Source organism: Tyto alba, unplaced genomic scaffold (assembly GCF_018691265.1).
Source record: "Tyto alba isolate M040663 unplaced genomic scaffold, T.alba_DEE_v4.0 Super-Scaffold_7, whole genome shotgun sequence".
NCBI lineage: Eukaryota > Metazoa > Chordata > Aves > Strigiformes > Tytonidae > Tyto > Tyto alba.
This window is the reverse complement of record NW_024881328.1, coordinates 19,057,173-19,075,756: the sequence shown is the minus strand read 5'-3', so window position 1 is coordinate 19,075,756 and position 18,584 is coordinate 19,057,173. Positions and strand designations below refer to the sequence as shown.

The 18,584-nt window shown below is 41.0% G+C and overlaps 1 protein-coding gene across 1 annotated transcript in view; it reads left to right on the top strand.

Moving 5' to 3' along the window:
* Positions 1 to 1,201: 1,201 nt before the first annotated feature.
* The window catches only part of PLA2R1 (phospholipase A2 receptor 1), a 44,145-nt gene continuing 26,762 nt past the window's right edge, over positions 1,202 to 18,584 (top strand). The window contains exons 1-9 of the mRNA XM_042784314.1: positions 1,202 to 1,396; positions 4,830 to 5,213; positions 7,447 to 7,614; positions 8,724 to 8,897; positions 10,022 to 10,135; positions 10,799 to 10,942; positions 11,936 to 12,124; positions 13,582 to 13,739; positions 15,110 to 15,217. Of these exons, the coding sequence (XP_042640248.1) occupies positions 1,288 to 1,396; positions 4,830 to 5,213; positions 7,447 to 7,614; positions 8,724 to 8,897; positions 10,022 to 10,135; positions 10,799 to 10,942; positions 11,936 to 12,124; positions 13,582 to 13,739; positions 15,110 to 15,217 (1,548 nt within the window). The 5' untranslated portion in view covers positions 1,202 to 1,287. The remainder of the gene's footprint in view (positions 1,397 to 4,829; positions 5,214 to 7,446; positions 7,615 to 8,723; positions 8,898 to 10,021; positions 10,136 to 10,798; positions 10,943 to 11,935; positions 12,125 to 13,581; positions 13,740 to 15,109; positions 15,218 to 18,584) is intronic.

Here is an 18,584-nt window from a genome sequence, read left to right as displayed (position 1 = left end):
CTCCTGAAGAGATGTAGACAGTTCTGAGTGGCCAGATTTTCAAGAACGGCTCATTAACAAGCTTCGCTCTTAGAATCTGAAATTCCCTGAAAGCTGCAGTTTTCCCGAGAGGTACGTTACAGTTCCTTAAGAGTTACAACCCTTCTGTCTTGCAGTCAGGTCACTTCTAGAACAGCTTGTTCAGCAATGTTTCCTGCTGTTTGTTCACTGCCAGACATTTTTATCATCTGTTAAACTGGGAGAAAATCCTCCAGTTATCTACTTCTTTCTGTGTTTGCTTCTCAATTCCTTCTTCTACCAAACTACCAGTGAGAAGCTCCCCACAAGGCCAGAGGTTTCTGTTTCTATCCTTGTATCATGGCTGAAGTGGACGTGGGGGAACAGAGGCTCAGTTCAATTATGATTCAGCACTGTACATTTATTTTTATACATGTATGTATATTTATATACTTGTCTGCTATGCATAAAGAAGAATACGGAAACATGCTTATGCAGATTAAAAACGAACTTTCCTGCTGATTACAGTAAAACTATTCTCTTTAACCCAGAGGTTCTGCTTTCGACTTTCCCTCTACTTTTCATAGCTTCTGTAAGACTGAAACTCAACACAAGTGGGGCAGCTCCTCCAAATACTCAACCGAAGGCAGAGATGAACAAAATGGAAGAAGGCATTTTCTTTTTTTTCTTCCGTGCCAAAAAGTAAAATGACTTCGAGTTGATGAGCTGACCTAGCTAAAAACCCAAGTCTCTGAGTGGGGTCTGTAAAAGTGGGGATGCTCAGGGACAGAGCAGCGACCCTGTGAACGCGGCCGGTGCTATCACGGGTCTTCCAGTGTGTCTGTAGTTCCTCGTCCTTTTGAGGGTAAAAGCACCTGAAGTGCGGGCATGAGAAAGAAAGTGTTTTCAGACGGAAATCAAGATTAATACGGAGCTTTCTGTCCGCTCGAATCCCCAGCCCTGACCTGGGCAGACGGCCCGAGCGCCGTTTCCCAGCGCGGTCTCCGGCGGCGGCTCCGCTCCCGGCGGGGGGGGGGGGGGGCGGCCCCGGCGGAACTGCCGCCACCTCCCCGCGCCCCTCCCGCGGCCCCACGGGGGGAGCCCGGGGGCCTCCCCCCCCCCCCCCCCCCCCGGGGCCGGGCCGCCCCTCCTCCCCTCCCACCCCTCCCCTTCCCTCCCCGCCGCGGGGCGCCGCCGGGGTGGGATCGCTCCTCTGCCCTCCCCGGGGCAGGGCTCGGCGGGGCCGGTCCCGCGGAGCGGAGCGGAGCGGGTGGGCGCAGTGCCGCGGCGATGCTGGGCGTGCGGCTGCAGCTGCTGGCGTGCTGCCTGCTGCTCGGCGGCCGCGGCCCGGCGCCGGGCACTGCCGTCCTCAGCCGGGACGAAGTGCCCTCCCTTCGGAGTGAGTGACGCCTCCGGGGAGGGAAGGAAGGAGGGAAGGAAGGGGGGGGGGAAGGCGGTGCGGGACGCGCACCCCCGGGGGGGCCCCGCGGCGGGTTGGAGGGCGCCGTCGGTCGGGCAGCTCCTGAGCCGTTTGCGGTTCCCCCCCCAGCCACCCCCCGCTCCCCAGCTCCGGGCCGGGCTTGCAGCGGTGGGGGAGCCCGCCGGCCTCCCGCCTCGGGGTGTGTCCTGGGCCCCCGGCAGAGCCCCGGCGGCTCTGAGCGCGGTGGGCGGCCAGGACGTGTCACGGCGGGGGCGAATCTCCCGCTGGGGTCAGGCCCAGGGTCTGGGCAGGGTCCGGGGCTCGCCCCGCGGCGGGGTGGGGGACCCTGGCGGGGTGAGGGGCCGAGAGCAGGCACTGACCCCCTGCGAGCCTGCCCCGCGGCCCTTCTCGTCCTCCCTGCTTATTATTCCACTGCCTGTTGCTTTCATTGCACCTAGAGGGAAAATAGATTTTTTTTTTCTATTTTCCAATAAATCCTAGTAATTTTCCCTATTAATACATAAGCAATTCTCACTGCGTTTTGGGGGGGAAGGAAGTGGGAGGTGAGGAGGAAGGAAGTGAAGATAACTTGTTCTCCTAGGTTTTTTACAGCCATTTATTCACTATTAGCTGTGTTGAACTTAAGTAAACAGGAACTTGGATGTTCTGGTGAGCTGTCAGTTCTTCTGCCCTCATATGGAGGGGCCTGATTGTAGGAGAAGCTGGATGTTACCAAAGCCCTCCCTCCACCTTCTCAATTCCTAAAGCACAGGCTATCTCCTTTTCTCCTTGGGTCTTCTGGGGCTTGCAAGTTTATAGAGCCCCTTGCAGCTCTTCATCTGTAGGATTTTGGGCATAGGATCCTCCCTGACCCCAGGAGCTTTGTGACAAAATCCATCTGTGAGAGCACCTGTAAAATGGATGGTGTAGATTCATAAGGGGAGAGGAAGGGACCCCGAGAGGCATTCCTAAGGCTTGGTGTTGCTCCCTTTGTCTCAACTGCCCCACTTGAGGAGAGGGCTGAGCTGGGCTCGTGGGGCTGTCACTGAGCCTGCCATCTCTCGTGTCTTCTGCCTTGAGCTGGCAGTCACCTGGCAATCCTCAGGCCAGCACCACTCTCTTGCCAATTGCATTTTGTAGCTGGGGAGCAGAAACATTCGGAAGGGGGCTGTGTGGCTCAAGAGTTATGGTCTGGCTGCTCTTGGCATAAGTTGCTGCAGAAGGAAAGAGGGAAGCATGCTATTATTCACAGAGATCATCCAGCTGGGTTATTTGTGTAGGCTCTGTAAGACCCTTATCTTTTCTCAACAGTCATTGCAACTCTTAAGAGCCTTATAGATAAAGGTATTCAAAGGTTGAGAATCCTTCGTCTTTGGGTTGTGGAAGCTGCTGTATGGGAGCTGCTGTGTGCTGTCGAGGTGGAGGTAGATTAGGACTTTCCATAAGAAATTTATTTAAGTGTGAATCCCAGTATCATGGTGAATTAACCTCATTAATCAGTGTTTACTGGTGCTAACAACATCCCAGCTTTCACTTATCTAGCAAATTAGCAGTGTATTTTCTTGGTCAACCAAGATAAGACTGCTGTGGGAAAGACGCTAGCATGAGAGGCAGAAACCCTTTCTGGCCACATAGATAGAGACGCCTGTGTCGCCCATGGAGGACTAGGTTGGATAAGAATGATGAAACCAGCACAAACTGCACAACTTCACAGAAAACTAAGAACTCAAGCGACTTATCTGTCATGGAATGTTGTCTGATGATTTTTCAGTAAGCTCAGACAGTTGAGAGCTATAGAGATCCAATGGATTAAAGGAACCTTGCTCTGCCCCAGATGGTTATGGACTTAATGCAGGACAGCTGCTAGGTGCTTGGGAGATGCAGTTACATACAAAAGGCTGATTCTCACCTGCTGCCAGTCAGAAAGTCTTGCTCCTGCTCTAGGCCATCACAAGCTACCAATGACTACAGCCATGTGGAGAACAGCCCCTGCTACCAGTGATACAGTCTGCAGTGTGAGTCTGTCCTCCCTCTAACTCAGACTGTTTGATGTGCTCTGTGTAGAATCTGTAACCAAAATCTTCTCCCATCATCTCTATCCTCTCTGTTCTGCTTGTTGTGTGCATCTTACATTGGTGAGCTGATCTGTCTGTCCATCTGTTAAACAGCACTGTCCCACTGCTGCTTGAAAAATCTTTCTTTTCTAGAGCTACACCTAAGTGGTATGTTCAAAACCCAGACACAGCATCAGGGTAGACCTCTGTGTCTTGTACTTTAGATGTGGGCTATGTCGGTTTGAGAGGGTTTTTTTTTATTATAGTTACTGCTTCGGGATTTAAGGTGTAATGAATTACAGCACCTAGAAAGCACATGTGGCAGAAATCGTCACTGTAAAATTTCAAGGCAAAATGGAAGTGCTGCTCAGTTTTCAATGTGTAATCTCCCAAGGCATAAAATAAATATCTCGCCTATAACGTGAAAGGAGATTCATGGGTTAATTATCATTGGATTTCAGAGTGGATGAAATAGCTGAGCTGTTACAGGTTTATATTTTGCTGATTTCCAGTTCTTCAGTTGCCCTCAATTTTCAGTCTATATGCTTAGTTAAATATTTGCTCATAAGACATTGAACAGCTGACTTCTTTTCACATACTTACAATGTGATGTCACGGAGTTCATTGAATTTCTACATGATTCCAAGAAAGCTGGGATGTTGGCTCACCCCGTAACATCTGCTGTGGTCCAGGGTAGTCATGTATGGTTGAACAATATGTGTCCGATAGGGAAGGCATACTTTAACCCTTGGCCACCAGCTCTCATGGTATAGATAAATCCTGCCCTTTCTGTATCCTATTTACCATGCAAAATATTTTCTTTCTGCCTCTGTAGTTGCAGAGAGCAAAGACTGAATATGGCAGAGAATATGGCAATGTCAGCCTTAAACTTTGTAGCTTTAACTTTAATGGCATTCTTCAGTCCTTCTTTCCCACCCCCACCCCCCCCCCCCCCCCAGCCCCGAGTTTTATTTTACAATGTACAGTATGACTTCTTGTAACACTTAAGCCTGTGCTCCATTACTGGGTATGTCTTGGTGACCAGTAGTTTTTTTTTTTCTTTGAATGTGACCGATGCTTTTGGGCACCCCATTTTTTTTTTGACTATCCAACTTGAGAAATATTACCTAGCCTGATGTTTGTGATCTTGCACGTGGTCCACATATTAAAAACTCATCTGGCAGTAAATTTAGACCAGTACTCATTTTTTGAAGTGCCATTTATTCTGATGAATATTTTCAATTTTATTCCTAAATAGCTTCAACTAAAACATTTGTCTTTTGATACTATTTGATCAATTGCATTATTCTACAGACTGAAACGTCTTTTATTTTTCTTTTTTTTTTTTTTCCCTACAGATAAAGGGATATTTATTATCCAAAGTGAAGACTCCAACATGTGCATTAAAGTGGACACAGTTGGCCTTGTTCTGGAAGACTGTGGTCAACTCTCAAAGGACATGTTATGGAAATGGGTGTCCAATCGCCGTCTTTTCAACATAGGCAGAAGTACCTGTCTAGGACTGAACATCAGTAGACCGGAACAGCCGTTAAGCATGCTTGAATGTGATTCAACTCAATACTCATTATGGTGGAACTGTGATGGAAAAGCATTAGTTGGTGTATCAGAGTACAAGTTAGCAGTTGAAAACAGCAAACGTATTGTGGCCAAAAAAAAATCTACTTATCGGTGGAAACAGTATATGTCCTATGATGAAGACCTTTGTGAATACCCATTTCAAGGTAAAAATAGAGTTTTGTCATAGAAATGTAGATGGGAAAAGTTTTCAAAAGTTCTTTTGAAGCAAGTTCAGGTGTTTATGATCCCTCCCATCCTGTACTGTGGTTTGGGACTCAAAGTTTGTTTCTTTATGTGCAGTGGTTGAGGTGAGCATACTGCAATTGATTTTTTTTTCCTTATCTATTATGTGGACCCAAAAGAGCACCAGTATCCCTGCAAACCAGAAAACACTCATTTCAAATCCTCTATAAGTTAAAAAGGAGAACTAAGGATTTGCTGTTGTCTGTCCTGTAGCTTTCATTGTCAGATAAAACCAAAGAGGCATAATGAAGGATTTGGAATTTCCATCACTGAAAGTCAGTCAGTGACTGTAGTGCGCATGGACTGAATGTTTGCAACGTTCAGCACCTGGACTCTGAATGTGCCAAACTTTGGAGCAGACATTGGGCTTTTGATTAATCCTGCTGTACAGCTGGCAAAGGCGTAGGAGTGTATGTCAAGACCCAAGTCTGCAGACCTGAACAGTTTTCTGGGTATAAGGACTGGGATAAATCCATTGACTAGAAGCAGCAGCAGACAGACTGTACCTTGACTTCTTCCTCGGCATATCTGTAGAAGGAAAGACCTAATGTTTGTACAGCATGTCTCAGACTGGAGCTGTCGATTCTCCCCATGTGAACTGGGTGTTTGGGTTGCAGATCTGGTCTCAGTGGTTTTCTGTGCAGGTATAGCCGTGCTTGACCTCTGCTCTCACCAAAGTCCTTCCTTTGGGACCTGCAATAACTGGGAAAGCACTATAGCATCCAACCTAGTCTTTAAAAAACAGTGGAGTTCATACGTAAGACCAGACAGAAAATATTTAAACCTACAAAAAGTCTTGCACATTTGCTGGGTACACATAGCGAGATGAAAGTAGACCTGGTTTAGCCCTAGCACTGCAACATCTGGGAGAAGAGGATCAGGCTTAGGTAGGTACTTCTAGCCTAGTTTCAGGACCAAATTAATTATTTGCGTTGGCAAAATCTTTCACCTCCGGTTTCTATTTTCCTTCTTCTGCTTTAGCTTATGCATGTGCAAATGCAAGCCAGCCTGCTAGTCCACCAGGTTAGGGGGCATTTCTGCCTTCAAAGAAAAAGTGTATATAGCTGTGGTGAGAAGCCTGTTGCTGTTGAATTTGGTTTCTTGCCAGGTCAGAGATAATCCCTTGCACCTCTGTAGCTAGCAGCATGGTAGCAGGCAAGCAGAGAAACAATCCTGATATTTTATTTTATTTTTTTTTATCCATGTTCTTTGTATCATATGCTCATATCAGAAGGCTTTAAAGGGGATTTACAATGTGTAAACTGCTTTTTTATTTGTGTGGAGCCAGCCATTAACTCTGGAAGCCTCTAGGAACTTGGAAGTGTGTACTGATTCTACAGTTGAAGGACTTTGATCTTTAGGTTATCAACATGGGATCTTTGACAAACAATTTAATTCTAAGTGTGATTGTGGTTTTTTGACCTTTTGTAGAAGCTCTGAGGTTAAGGACACAGTCACTGAGGTAAAGCTTTTATAGCTTTCAGTTGCACTGGATTCTTTCAATATTTTGGTATTCAGAGTACAATGGGAAAATATTTTATAAGACATTAATTGATTGTGACAACAAATGTATGTAACATCAGTTCTTTAGCTAGATTATTATTCCCCATGGTGTAAAAAACTTATTTTTAAAAGCATGTTTAATTAATATTCTTTTGTCTTTCACATTTCCTTTCCCACAGAATGACAAAGAGAATGGAAAAAACATTAGAAATCCACTTTCTAAAGAGTGGGAGGAGAAGGGGAAATAGTGCTAAATTGCTCACGTGTCATAGACTAATAAATAAAAAATAAGTAGAGTTTGCATCTGAGCGTGTACTGAGTCTGCTAACTGTTGCTTTATGTAGCTGTTCTGAAATGTAAGTGCAGATTTTATATGTTAATTGTTCAGAGGTTTGTTCTGATATTTTTCAATTGTAGTAAATTATGAAAATGTGCCTTGTTTCGTGGTGACAAATTTCATAAACTGGTGTTTCCAAATTCTGTTCACTGCAGTAATGCTGCTCATACTTGTAATGCTGTGTTATCAATTAGAAAATAACTTTAGACACTTTATTTTTATTATTGCTGCTAAAAACAGGAATAATGAAATATGGAGGCAAAGAAATTTTTGTGGTCTGCATCCTTTTAATCTCCATGTTTTGTTCATTCCAGAAACATACACCTTGCTGGGAAATTCTTTTGGTTTCCCATGCATTTTTCCATTTAAATATAACAACAAGTGGTATTATGAGTGTACCAGAGATGGAAAGGAATTTGACTGGTGTGCCACAACAACTCACTATGAACAAGATGAAAAATGGGGGTTTTGCCCAAATGCTGGTAAGATGTTGTTTGTCTTCTCTCCTTCCCCAACCCCCGAGGGTATCTTTAGTCTTTATTAGTAATTCTAGGAAGCACTCTGTTTTGGATTACTTCCCTTCTGTTAGAGGAGAATGTCTCTTTAAAAAATGCAAAAGAAGACTTTAGCAAATTTTATCATAGTTTATCATGTTTGGCTTTTGGAGACCCAAGTCCTCATCCCAAAAGCCAAACTACAGGGGTTGAGCAAAAGGATGTCATTCTGTGCAACCTATTGACCTTACCCTGGAGCTAAACCTCTCCCTCCTCTCTCCCTCCTCTGTCCTAGTGATATATAGGGAGCTTCTCTGAAGCATGTAAAGTAAGGGTTGCTCTTTCAAAGTCACATTCTGTTTTTGACTGAATTACATCTTGCACATTCCTTTTCTTCTGTATACTACTTGGACATGTCCTGGGTCTAAAACACTTGGAATCAATAGCTTTAAAAATACTTGTTTTAGGAAAGATTTTGGATGTATAATCTTCATAAATATTTCAGCTTCTTGCATAAATACGCAGAAGAGTATCTTCTATCAGCAGAAGAGGTTTGGAAAGCCCTTCCTGCTCAAGCTATGTTTCAGATCTCTGTCCCAAAGCATTTTAAAAACAGCTGTAAATGTGTCTTTGGAATGGGGATTTCTGGGCAACCATTATAAAACATGGTATTTTCAGCCCTGCTTATAATTTGTAATTATAGTAAGTTTATTCTCTTGAGTACAAGGTAGAAGGAGATTCAATGACTGTTCCTCCACAAGCTGAGTGAGGTGTTCATAGTCCGAATATTTCATCATTCAGCTTTAGAAACAAATGATCAGCTGGTATGAATTAAAATATAGCTCTGTTGGCTTCATGGGAGCTGTGAAAATCAGCAGATCAGCTCCCAAGTATTTTATCAACCGTATAAAATATGGAGCAACATTTTGTTCCATTAGTGCCATATTTCCATATGTTCTTTAACAAAGGAATATGAAAGGAGTTCATAATCATGCTTCCATTGGGATGCTACTGTCATTAATTGAATTGTTCAAGGTGTTATATTTCTGATTAGTTTATAGCCTTGAGCTGTTGGTGATGAGTCTGTTTTTGAGCAGAGAGTGGCTGTGATGTTTTTTGGAAAAAGAACCCCGACACGCACCTTTGCTACCAGTTCAACCTTGCATCTGTGCTGACCTGGCGTGAGGCACGGGCTGCCTGTCAGCTGCAAGGAGGAGACCTGCTGAGTGTCACCGACCCCGAAGAGCAGAACTACATCAGTAACTTAAGCAGTGAGTAGACATTTCTCTGGGGATCTTGTAGGAAACCTGTAGTTGGATTTCCTCTTTACCTGTGAAAACGGGGTAAGCTTTGGAGGTTAATACTTTGTGTGATGTCTCTCCCATTGCTGCTTGTGAGTCTTTGTCACATAATGCACCTCAGGAAAGCTGTTTGAAAAAGCAAAGGTGAAAGTAAGTTACCACCTTAATAACCCGAGTGCAGAAGTGGTGGTATGTGTTATGTCAGGGTGCAATGGTCTTAATTTTCCCTCCCCTCACAGATTCCCACTCATTCTTGCAGCTGTGGTTATAGAGTGTGTTTGTTTTCTTTGGAGAATTATACAAATATTTACCTTCTCTGCAATGTGCTCTGGTGTCCCTTTCTTCTGTTAAGTTTTCTTTGCAAGCTGGACTTCACCAAATGTGAACAATGAGAACATTTCTGCAGGCTTGAAGTAAATGTCTTGTATGGGAAAAATGCCAACTCTGTTTTCATAAACGGGTGGTATTCTTTCTCTGACAAGCGTTTTGCTTTCCTTGTGCAGCAAGCAACTCAGACAAATTTTGTAGAACCTTCTGACAGCATGGCTTTCGTATGTATTTAACATGCATGGAAATGACCAAGCAGAGGAATGGGTGGTAGAGCAGTGATGTGAAAGGCTGCTTCAGGTTTCTTGCCAGTTGCTTCCCATTATTGCTGATTTTCAATTGCAGGATATAAGCTAACAGGAAGTTTTAAAAATTATTTAATTAGCTTTTTGATATTCCTGCTGGCTGTGAAGGGACTGAAAGTTGTTTGGTTTACGTAAAGCTGACACAAGCTAGCATTTATGTAGCTGCTTGTTCTAGATTTAACTTCTAAGGTCAGCAAAAACATCTCCAGGAAGGGTTTGCAGGTTGAGCAGCTTTTGAAGGATGCAGACTTCTGAGTTATTCCTTTTCCTCTCAGTGTTGATAAACAAAGTAATGGACTTTTTCTAAGGACGGAAAAAAGCAGCCTGAACGTTGTGGAGACTGATTTGAAGTTTTGTTTTATTCCTATTTTAACAAGTCGGGACAGCAGATCTATAGGTATAGATATTTTAAAACGTGGGGAAAGCGTGAAGTATTACTTTGTTTCTTTTTTTCTGTTTCAGGGCAGTTAAACGCCACAGACATGATGCTGTGGATGGGCCTGAATCGCCTGGAGGAGGGTGCTGGCTGGCAGTGGTCAGATGGAGCACCGCTGGTGTTTGTGAACTGGAGAGCAAGTACTTGATGTTGTTCTTGGATATGTTGTAACTGTGTAATTATGCGCTCTCTGTAACTGCACCTTGATACCAGACTGCTGTTCCTGCAGCTACATGTGTAAAGAGAATAGAGTGGAGTGTACCTCTTTTCTGTAGAAATGTTTACTCATATTCATGAACTAAAAGCCCCTTCTAGGGCTGTAGCATTAATTGAGATGGATCTTTTCAAAGTGTTAATGGCCTAGCCCTTTTGTCATTTACTTTTAAAGGTGTTTTTAAGATTCCAGTTGCATATATAAAAGCCATGCCTAGCTGGTTTTGTGGAGGAAAGGATTTGCAATTTGTTTACGTTAACATGCTGTAATTAACATTAGCATATTAACATGAGCTTTGTGACTTGGTTTGCTACATTTTGAGGTCTGTCCACCAGCAGATATAACACAGACCCTGGAGCTTATTTCAGCTTCTCATCTGATAGCAGCAGCCAAGGAGGGATTGCTACACATTTATAAATCATGGTCAATATTCAGCTGTCCATAGTACTGGTGTAATATTACTAGAAGTTTGGGTGTGCAGGGATGTTTACACATTCATTCAATAAGATGCAGAGAGCCTTACAATACCACTTTACAAGTAAGAACTCATTTTTTTGTCATTTTGTGCTTCTCAAAAACGTGTTTGCAGGTGTCTCTGATAACCGTTTTAGAGAAAATCATTGTGCAGTGATTAATTCAAAATTGAAGTATGGCTGGCAAACATATTTATGTGAATCTGGATTGCCTTTTATATGCAAAAAATATATAAATAAGACAGAGCATGAAACATTGGGTAAGTCTGTCTATGTTGTTGTATTCTATTTGTGGGTGTGGAAGAAAACCAAGAGGACATCTGAATATAAAGCAAAACAGAATTTACTGAACTTAATGTATGGGTTTGCTCTTTTAAGTTGACTACAGTTTACTTTAACTGATGTAATAGCACTTTATTCTGTTTAAATGCGGTCCTGGAAAACGTGTTGAGGGTCTTTTAATATTAACACATAATTTTAATATACATAACAATTAATTGGTTCCTTACATGATCAGAGACTTTCAGAATGCTCATTCTCTTTATTTCAATAGAGCCACACTTTTGAGTTTAAAAATAGGCTTTTGGCTTCAAATAGAATTAACTAGTGGCCCACAGAGAAGAAAGTTGTATAGATGCAGCTCAAAATTTGCAGTTATTTTTATAGCATGCTGTACTTTTGGTATACAAAAAAGCATTGTACATGCTTTTTTTTTAAGAGTTTATATAATGAGTATGGAATATATAGTATACAGAATGCCTCAGACTCCCATTCTATGGGAAAGTTAAACAGAGAATTGAGTTTATTGGAGCATTTTTTTTTAATAAGAACAGCTTACATAGGTTCAGCTTCTTCCTGATAACTGAAAATAAAGTTTCCGTACTTGTCTCAGATAATGAGAAAGGACTTACCCAAACCTTTTGTACATAATGCATCTGAAAACGCTTTAGCTGGCTTTGAATCAGGTTCAGAGGCAATAAGAGATACAACACCTTTTAAACTGAATAACAGATCCATTAGTGTGTTTGCCCTAGTTCAGCAGCCCAAATAGTTGAATCCTAAAATAAAGTGGGAGAAATTTCAGTTTGCTTGGTAGGTGATGTTCCATAGAGTGTGTGTTTTGGCCTCCTTAGGTCATCTTGGATGACTATCTTCAAATGCTGAAAGCAAATAGTGTTTGAGTGTATTATGAACATAGCATAACATTGGCGATTCTATCTAATATATGCAAACTTTGTATGCTTAATTAAAAGATACATGGAAGTATTATGCCACTCGTTGCGACACTGGCTGGTACCCACACAATCGCAACTGCTACAGACTTCATAAAGAGGAGAAGAGCTGGAATGATGCTTTTATTTCATGCCAAAGTGACAACAGTGGGCTCATTAGTATATCCTCCATGGCAGATGCAGAGCTGCTCCTTAACTTGCTTGAAAGTGGTGAGTTTTGGGAGTTAAAGTGTGCAGTGTTTCTTGAAGTGTTTTGTGATACTCTTTTGTGTAGTCTTTTAGCATTTGCCACTTAAGCACTATATTACATGGCTCACCCAAATGATATCTACAAGAAAGAAAGCATGATGCATGCTCCTTCTAGCAGTCATAAGAATGTATAGCATCACCTTCTCCAGTAGCCATACTTAAAATACAGAAATGAATCAACAAAGTAAACACAGTGAGACCCCAGTAAACATCCTAGCTTTTGTCCTTTCCTGTTCTTGGCTGGTTCCATGCAAACTGTTGCAAAATATTCAGTGACCATCCTAATGCAAGAATTGTGCTCAGAAGCAACAACAAGTTAGAGTTTCTTTTGCTTTCAAGCTGTCCTTGTTCACACTGCAAAGCTGCTGCTGCTGCTGGTATGTTGGCAGAGTTGCCTTTGATGGCAGCAGGGTGTATCAAAGGAGTTCTGCTAGTCCCCATTGTCCTAAGAGGTAGCATAATTACACAAGGAACTTAATGAACAAAAGCTCTTTGGTGCAGCAATGCCAAGACTTTTGTTGTCATAACAGCAGCAAAGAAAAGTGAATATTTTGTGCCTCCAGCTGACATCAGTGTGCTAGAAGAGCTGCACAGTTGGGCTGTAAGTTTAAGCTTCCCAGAGCTGGGGCACAGTGACGTGTTTTATCAACTCTGTCCCATCAGCTGTGGCTGCAGGATGGTGTGTTACACTGAATTTACTGGACATCATCTCCCATTATCATTGCTCCTGCCACCCATCCTATTTGCTGTCCTGTCTGTCTTAACGACAGCATCATCTTCCTCACCTCTATTAACACCCTCCATAACTACCAGATACCATTATTTCCAGAGATGCTGTAATGGATAGATGTAATTGTTTTCAGCCTATATTCAGCTTCAAAGTCTACTGCTTCTATTTCAGACCTGCTTCAGGTTTCTCTTCAGAAGGGTCTACATGCCTGAAAGCCTGTCTACTTTTTCTGCCTGTAGTAGCTGGTCAAGTAAAACATTACATCAAACCATAAGCCTTGTCTTTCTTATGCTTGCCAGCCACTGTGGCTACAACTGTGCTGTCACTGGAACTTATAAACATCACTTGGAGAAATCTAAAGCTGAGTGTGCCATGGAAGATAATAACAAGAAGCCTTCCCTTTCATGTCAGGCTTTCTGCCCCAAGCACTTCAAAAAAAGTGCATACGCTCTTGATTTGTATTTTTCAGGTTTTTAAAGTGTGTTTTCAGGTTTTTAAAGCATTGATCTATTTTTGAAACAATTTAGTCTTCAAGGGCAGTAGACGATTATCTCATCGGTAAGGTTTCCTAAAGTTTATATGGCTTTTTTTTTTCCTGAAACCCACATTTTTTAATGGCGGTGTTGATATTATAGGAACAACAGACATTATTTCTTTACCTTTAAAATCTGAACTTATTCTTTTACAGAAAATGTAACTGAAACATGGATTGGATTATACAGTAATAACACCCCTGTTATTTTTGAGTGGTCAGATAGCACCCCGGTAAAATTCTCTAACTGGCATAACCAGGAACCTAACACCTTTCAAAGAACAGGACAACTCTGTGTTTCAGCACAAGGATCTGTAAGTTTCCTTTTCTTAGTGAGAGAATTAGACAGACACTTTTAGCTCGTAATAACTTATTTTCTCACTGTGTGTAATTTTTTAAACCATGACCTGTGGTATGACTTTGATTCTTGATTCCTAGTGTATTAATGTTGTCATAAATGCAATGTAGCCTTTAGAAACCAATATATTTTGCAGCACTGATGCACAGAAAATTTATCATAGATTTGGAGTTTGTGTTCAATAAGAAATGTTGCATACATAAAGCTTGCCAAATGGAAGAGAGCAGATATGAGTAGGCATTTTGATAAAGACAACGTAATTTAAAATCCAAGTAATGTATATCATAATTTATGATGCATCAGTTCTGATCTTGAAAGCTTCAAATTAATGTTTTGAAAAACTGTCAGCTCTGCCCATTTTACCTTGCTGTCAATATTTAATCTAGCATCTTTCAAAACCAGATAGTAATCTAGATCTATGTAAAGTTATAGAAGTTGTCAACAGTAAGATTGACCCCAAATTAGTCAGGTGTTGTAAAACTGGGACTAATGTTCAAATAATGCTATGTCCTGTTTTACCGGTATTCATGGTAATGATGATTTTTTTGTAATTTGGTCGTAAATTGACTTTACTTTTACAGTTAACAGTACTTAAATTCACTAATACGTGACTGATGTAAGTAGTACTATAATCCATTTTTTTTGGTAAAGTATGTTTTGTCTAAGTGTGAAAACGGTATCAAAAAGGGTTTCTGTTGTCTCTCCACTAGTGGGTCCAGGTTACAATCTTTAATTCATGGGAAAGCCAAGACAATTACAGTGACCTGGAAAAGTGGGTTCCCATTGGAATCAGAAAATAGGACTTTGGTAAAATTGTGGGTTTTAGATACACAAACCCATATTTTACTCAGTTTGCAGGTGTAAGCAAACAAATGAAAATGTCAAATACAAAGGAAAAGGAGGTTCAGGATAAAATCTTCAGTATTTTTAGGTGTCTGAAAATTATATCATACAAACTTTGTAGTATCTTGACTAAGGACTGTTCAAATATAAAGATTATTCTTACTAAAGACTATAAGAAAGAAAGTTCTTATATGTTCTGAAAAGTAGGTGCTCTGTCATGGCCATAGGGTTAGTTAGTTAAGATGCATTACATACCGAATAGTGATTCAAAGAGACAAATCCTTTTGTATGATTGATTTGAAAAGTCCTGCTGACAGTGCTGGTAGAAATAAATGGTCCATCTAAGGATAAATAAATGGAGTGAGAAAAATTACTTGTTTTTACTACAAATTTAAAATAGGAGGAGGACATGTAATCTAATGTGTGTATAGATATGCATGAGAATATGAGTATGTACAGAATATACTTCTTTTTATCTCCTAGGAGGGACATTGGGTGGTTAAAAAATGTGAAGACACGTCTTTTTACATTTGTAAAAAAGCAGGGGAATTTAATAATGTCTCTCCTGAGCTGGAATCAAGTTGTCCAGAGGTAAGGCGTTTTGTGTTTTTTGTTTGTTTCAGAGCATTACTAATAAAATAGAATTATATAGGAAACCTTTAAATGTAGCTGTGGAACATATGACTGTAAAGATAATTTTAGTTTTTCATATTAAGGACATATATGTTTGCTAGGAAAAATCTCATTGTTTGCCTTAAAAGTATGTAAACTGAATTTTGATGTAGGATTAAAAGCTTTCCCAAGATCCCTTTCATGGCTTGTTGTGTTGTCAGCTGTTATGACCCAAGTTCCTACTTCTTTCTAGATCAAAAGTGAAAACCCTTTTGTCCACCATCTGTGCAAATAATGGCTGTTATATGATGCCTCATCCCACACATGGTTTTCATACATTGAAATGGAATGTCAGGGTGAAAAACAATCAGTTTCATTGAGATGGAGAGTGAACTCTTCCACTCGTACATTATCATTCCTTTTGCTTTCAAACACAAATGGGAAGGAGCACAGCTATGTAAATAGGACATTGCAACAGCTTTTCAGGCTTTTAGGCTCTGCATTCTGGTAGTAAATGGTAACATGTTAAAGTATTATTTCATTTGCCATCGGTTCCTTTTCACAGTGTGAAAATAGTAAACTTGTAGACTTTGTGTTATTCAAAATTCTGGAGGAGTTTTGTGAAACCCTTTTTCTGTCAACAAAAATCTGTCTTCTCTAACTTGCTTTACTCTTTAGCTCTTTGTCTTCCTTTTTTAATTTCCTGCCCTTTTTCTTGAGAACTCAAGAAGCACAACTAGTTCTGTTGAATTATAAGAAAGTTGAAGTTGAACTGTTTAGAATCGGATGCAGTCTTTCCCCAGATGTGCAATGGTCAGATCCAGTGTTCTGGTCATACCACTATGGAGACAGAAGTTACTGCTTGGTTCCAGCTTAACACTTCCAAAAGTTTAGGGTAACTGAATTAATTGAATTTGAACCAATGTATTTCATCACTCAAGAATTCTCTCTGTTATTAGTGTAAGAAGGCTTTGTTACAGACCTCTACATGTGAAACATGCAGAGCATCAAGACTTCCAGTTATAGTCAGGAGCTTGACAGCATTTCAGCTTCTGGTATCTCACAGGATCCAGACTCAAGAGATTGAGTCACTGGTCATAGGTAGTTTGATCTGCTCTGTCAAACTTCCTACTCAGGATAAATTTCTACTTGTTGATGCTTCACACCCTGTAAAAACATATGCTGAACCCTGTTACAGTCCCTTGGTTTCTATAGATCCTTTTCTTTCTAATGTGAAAAAAATATATTAATTAATCAAAAGAAGTCAGTACTAAGCTTACTTGAAGCTACATTTGATTTCAGACATTTTGTCTTGACAGCTCACTGTCTTTTAACATTCAGTGTATAGATTGTTGCTAGTTATTGGCCTAATTTTCTAGGGCTGTCTTTATTACATACAGTTTACATTTTATTCCCATTTTCCTGTTGCTGACTTACCTTAAATGTACAGAATATCCTTTGGCATTTCTCACATTTGATCTTTTGCTTCGTTAACCTTGTACCTCGTTCAAGTTGGGATTGCTAGTAGGTTCTCAGGGAGCTTTGGCCTCAGGCACAGTTGTTTGCTTTTCTAAAGCTTTATAGTCTTATATGTTATTACTGAGCTTTCATCTCATGTTGATTTTAGAACTTGTGCATCAGATGAACTCACTTTTAACATTTTCTGTGGTTCTGCTGATTGCAGTTTTTGCAACATGTCCATATCAAGTTACGAGAAACCTGAGCTCTTTTTTTCCTACACTTTTGTCATCTTAAAACATAAAAAGTGCTAAGTACTTTCTTTCCTTAGCAGGTCAACTGTTCTTTTCTCCTAGTCAGCAGTCTATTACTGAGAATAAATATTTTATTGCAAAGGTCAGATTCTCTGGGCAGTTTTCTCCAACACTGAAATAACAGTTTAAAACATTTTCTTTCAGTCAGCTTTTGAAACAGGTTTTGGAGCTGTCAGCTGCTTGATAATTGAGTAGGAGGTTTCTGTGTGTGGACCTGATTGTATTTGTCCTGGTGACTTTCTCTGGTCCTTCATACTTTAATTAGTGCATCAAAAGATAACAGTTTAGTACTAAATTGAGGATTTGTAAGAGGAGAGAATTGTACTTTTAAGAAGAGAACTTCTATTAAGGCTACAAAACCTTGTAAAGAGCAGAAAGGCAGCTGCTCAGAAGAAGGGTCCATTTGGCCTCATGTTCTGCCTCCCACAGGTGGCTGCAAGTGATATTTGGGGAAGAGCAGAACAGAGCAAATATGGATAATGCTTCCCCCAGTTTTCCCTTGACTCGCCAACCATTCAGGGGATTTCCTGAGCCTTTTAAGCATCAGTGTATCTAACAGCCTACATCGGGTATCCGCTCCAAGTGCTTGTCCTTTTCCCCTTGAACTCATGTGAACTCTCTGCATTCACAACATTACTTAGTGAGATCATCTGTAAATCTACTACCCTTTGAATGAAAAAATGCCATCTGCTTTCCATGTTGAACCATCCTCCTGCTATCTTAGCGTTGTTTGTCATCCTCAAGGTTTTGTGCTGAAACAGTCACCCACTTCCATGGCACACACCATTTTGTAGACCTGTGTCATACCCTCCCTGAAGCATCTTCTTTTTTCAGGCTCAAGAGTCCCAGTCTGCTCATACTGTTTATGTGGAAGCAGGTCTATACATTTCATCATCCTTGATGTCCTTCTTCTCTAATATCCCAAGACTGGGGGTCAGAACTCCAAAAAATGGCAAAAAGTGAATTTAAAATGACAGAGTAGCCTTCTCTATTCTTTCTCTCCTCATAATTCTTAAGGTTCAGTTTGACTTTTTGACTAAGCTGATGTTCCATGGAATTTAAGCATCATAACCCCCAAATCTCATTCCTGCACAGTATAAGGTAGCTGTCCCTTGCTTCATACATGAAATGATTGAGGGGTGCAAGGGAGGTCCCTGTGTGCGTCACTTCATATTTATCTGTACAGAATGCCATCTGCCATTTTATTGACCAATTATTTAGACTTTTAGGTTTGGAATTTCTCAATCTGTGCTTGTCCTCAATGCAAGCTTACTGGCCTCCAGTTACTCCATAACTTTCTTGTTGTTTTTTTTTTTTTTTTTTTAAAAAAGTGAAGATTAGTGTCAAATTACTTTGCTCCAGTCTTTAGGCACCAAGAAAGCTTTAAGAGGAAGGTATGCTATGCCATTTTTTCCAGATTAAAATTTCCAAGAAGTTAGGATGACTCTGCTTTATTTGAACCAGTGCATTTATCACTCAAGAATTGCAGTGGAAGAGAACTAGACATTTGCTGTCTCTTACCTACATCCCTACAGAGGGTTTTTTGGTCAATACTTAGCCTTCTTCCAGCCCCC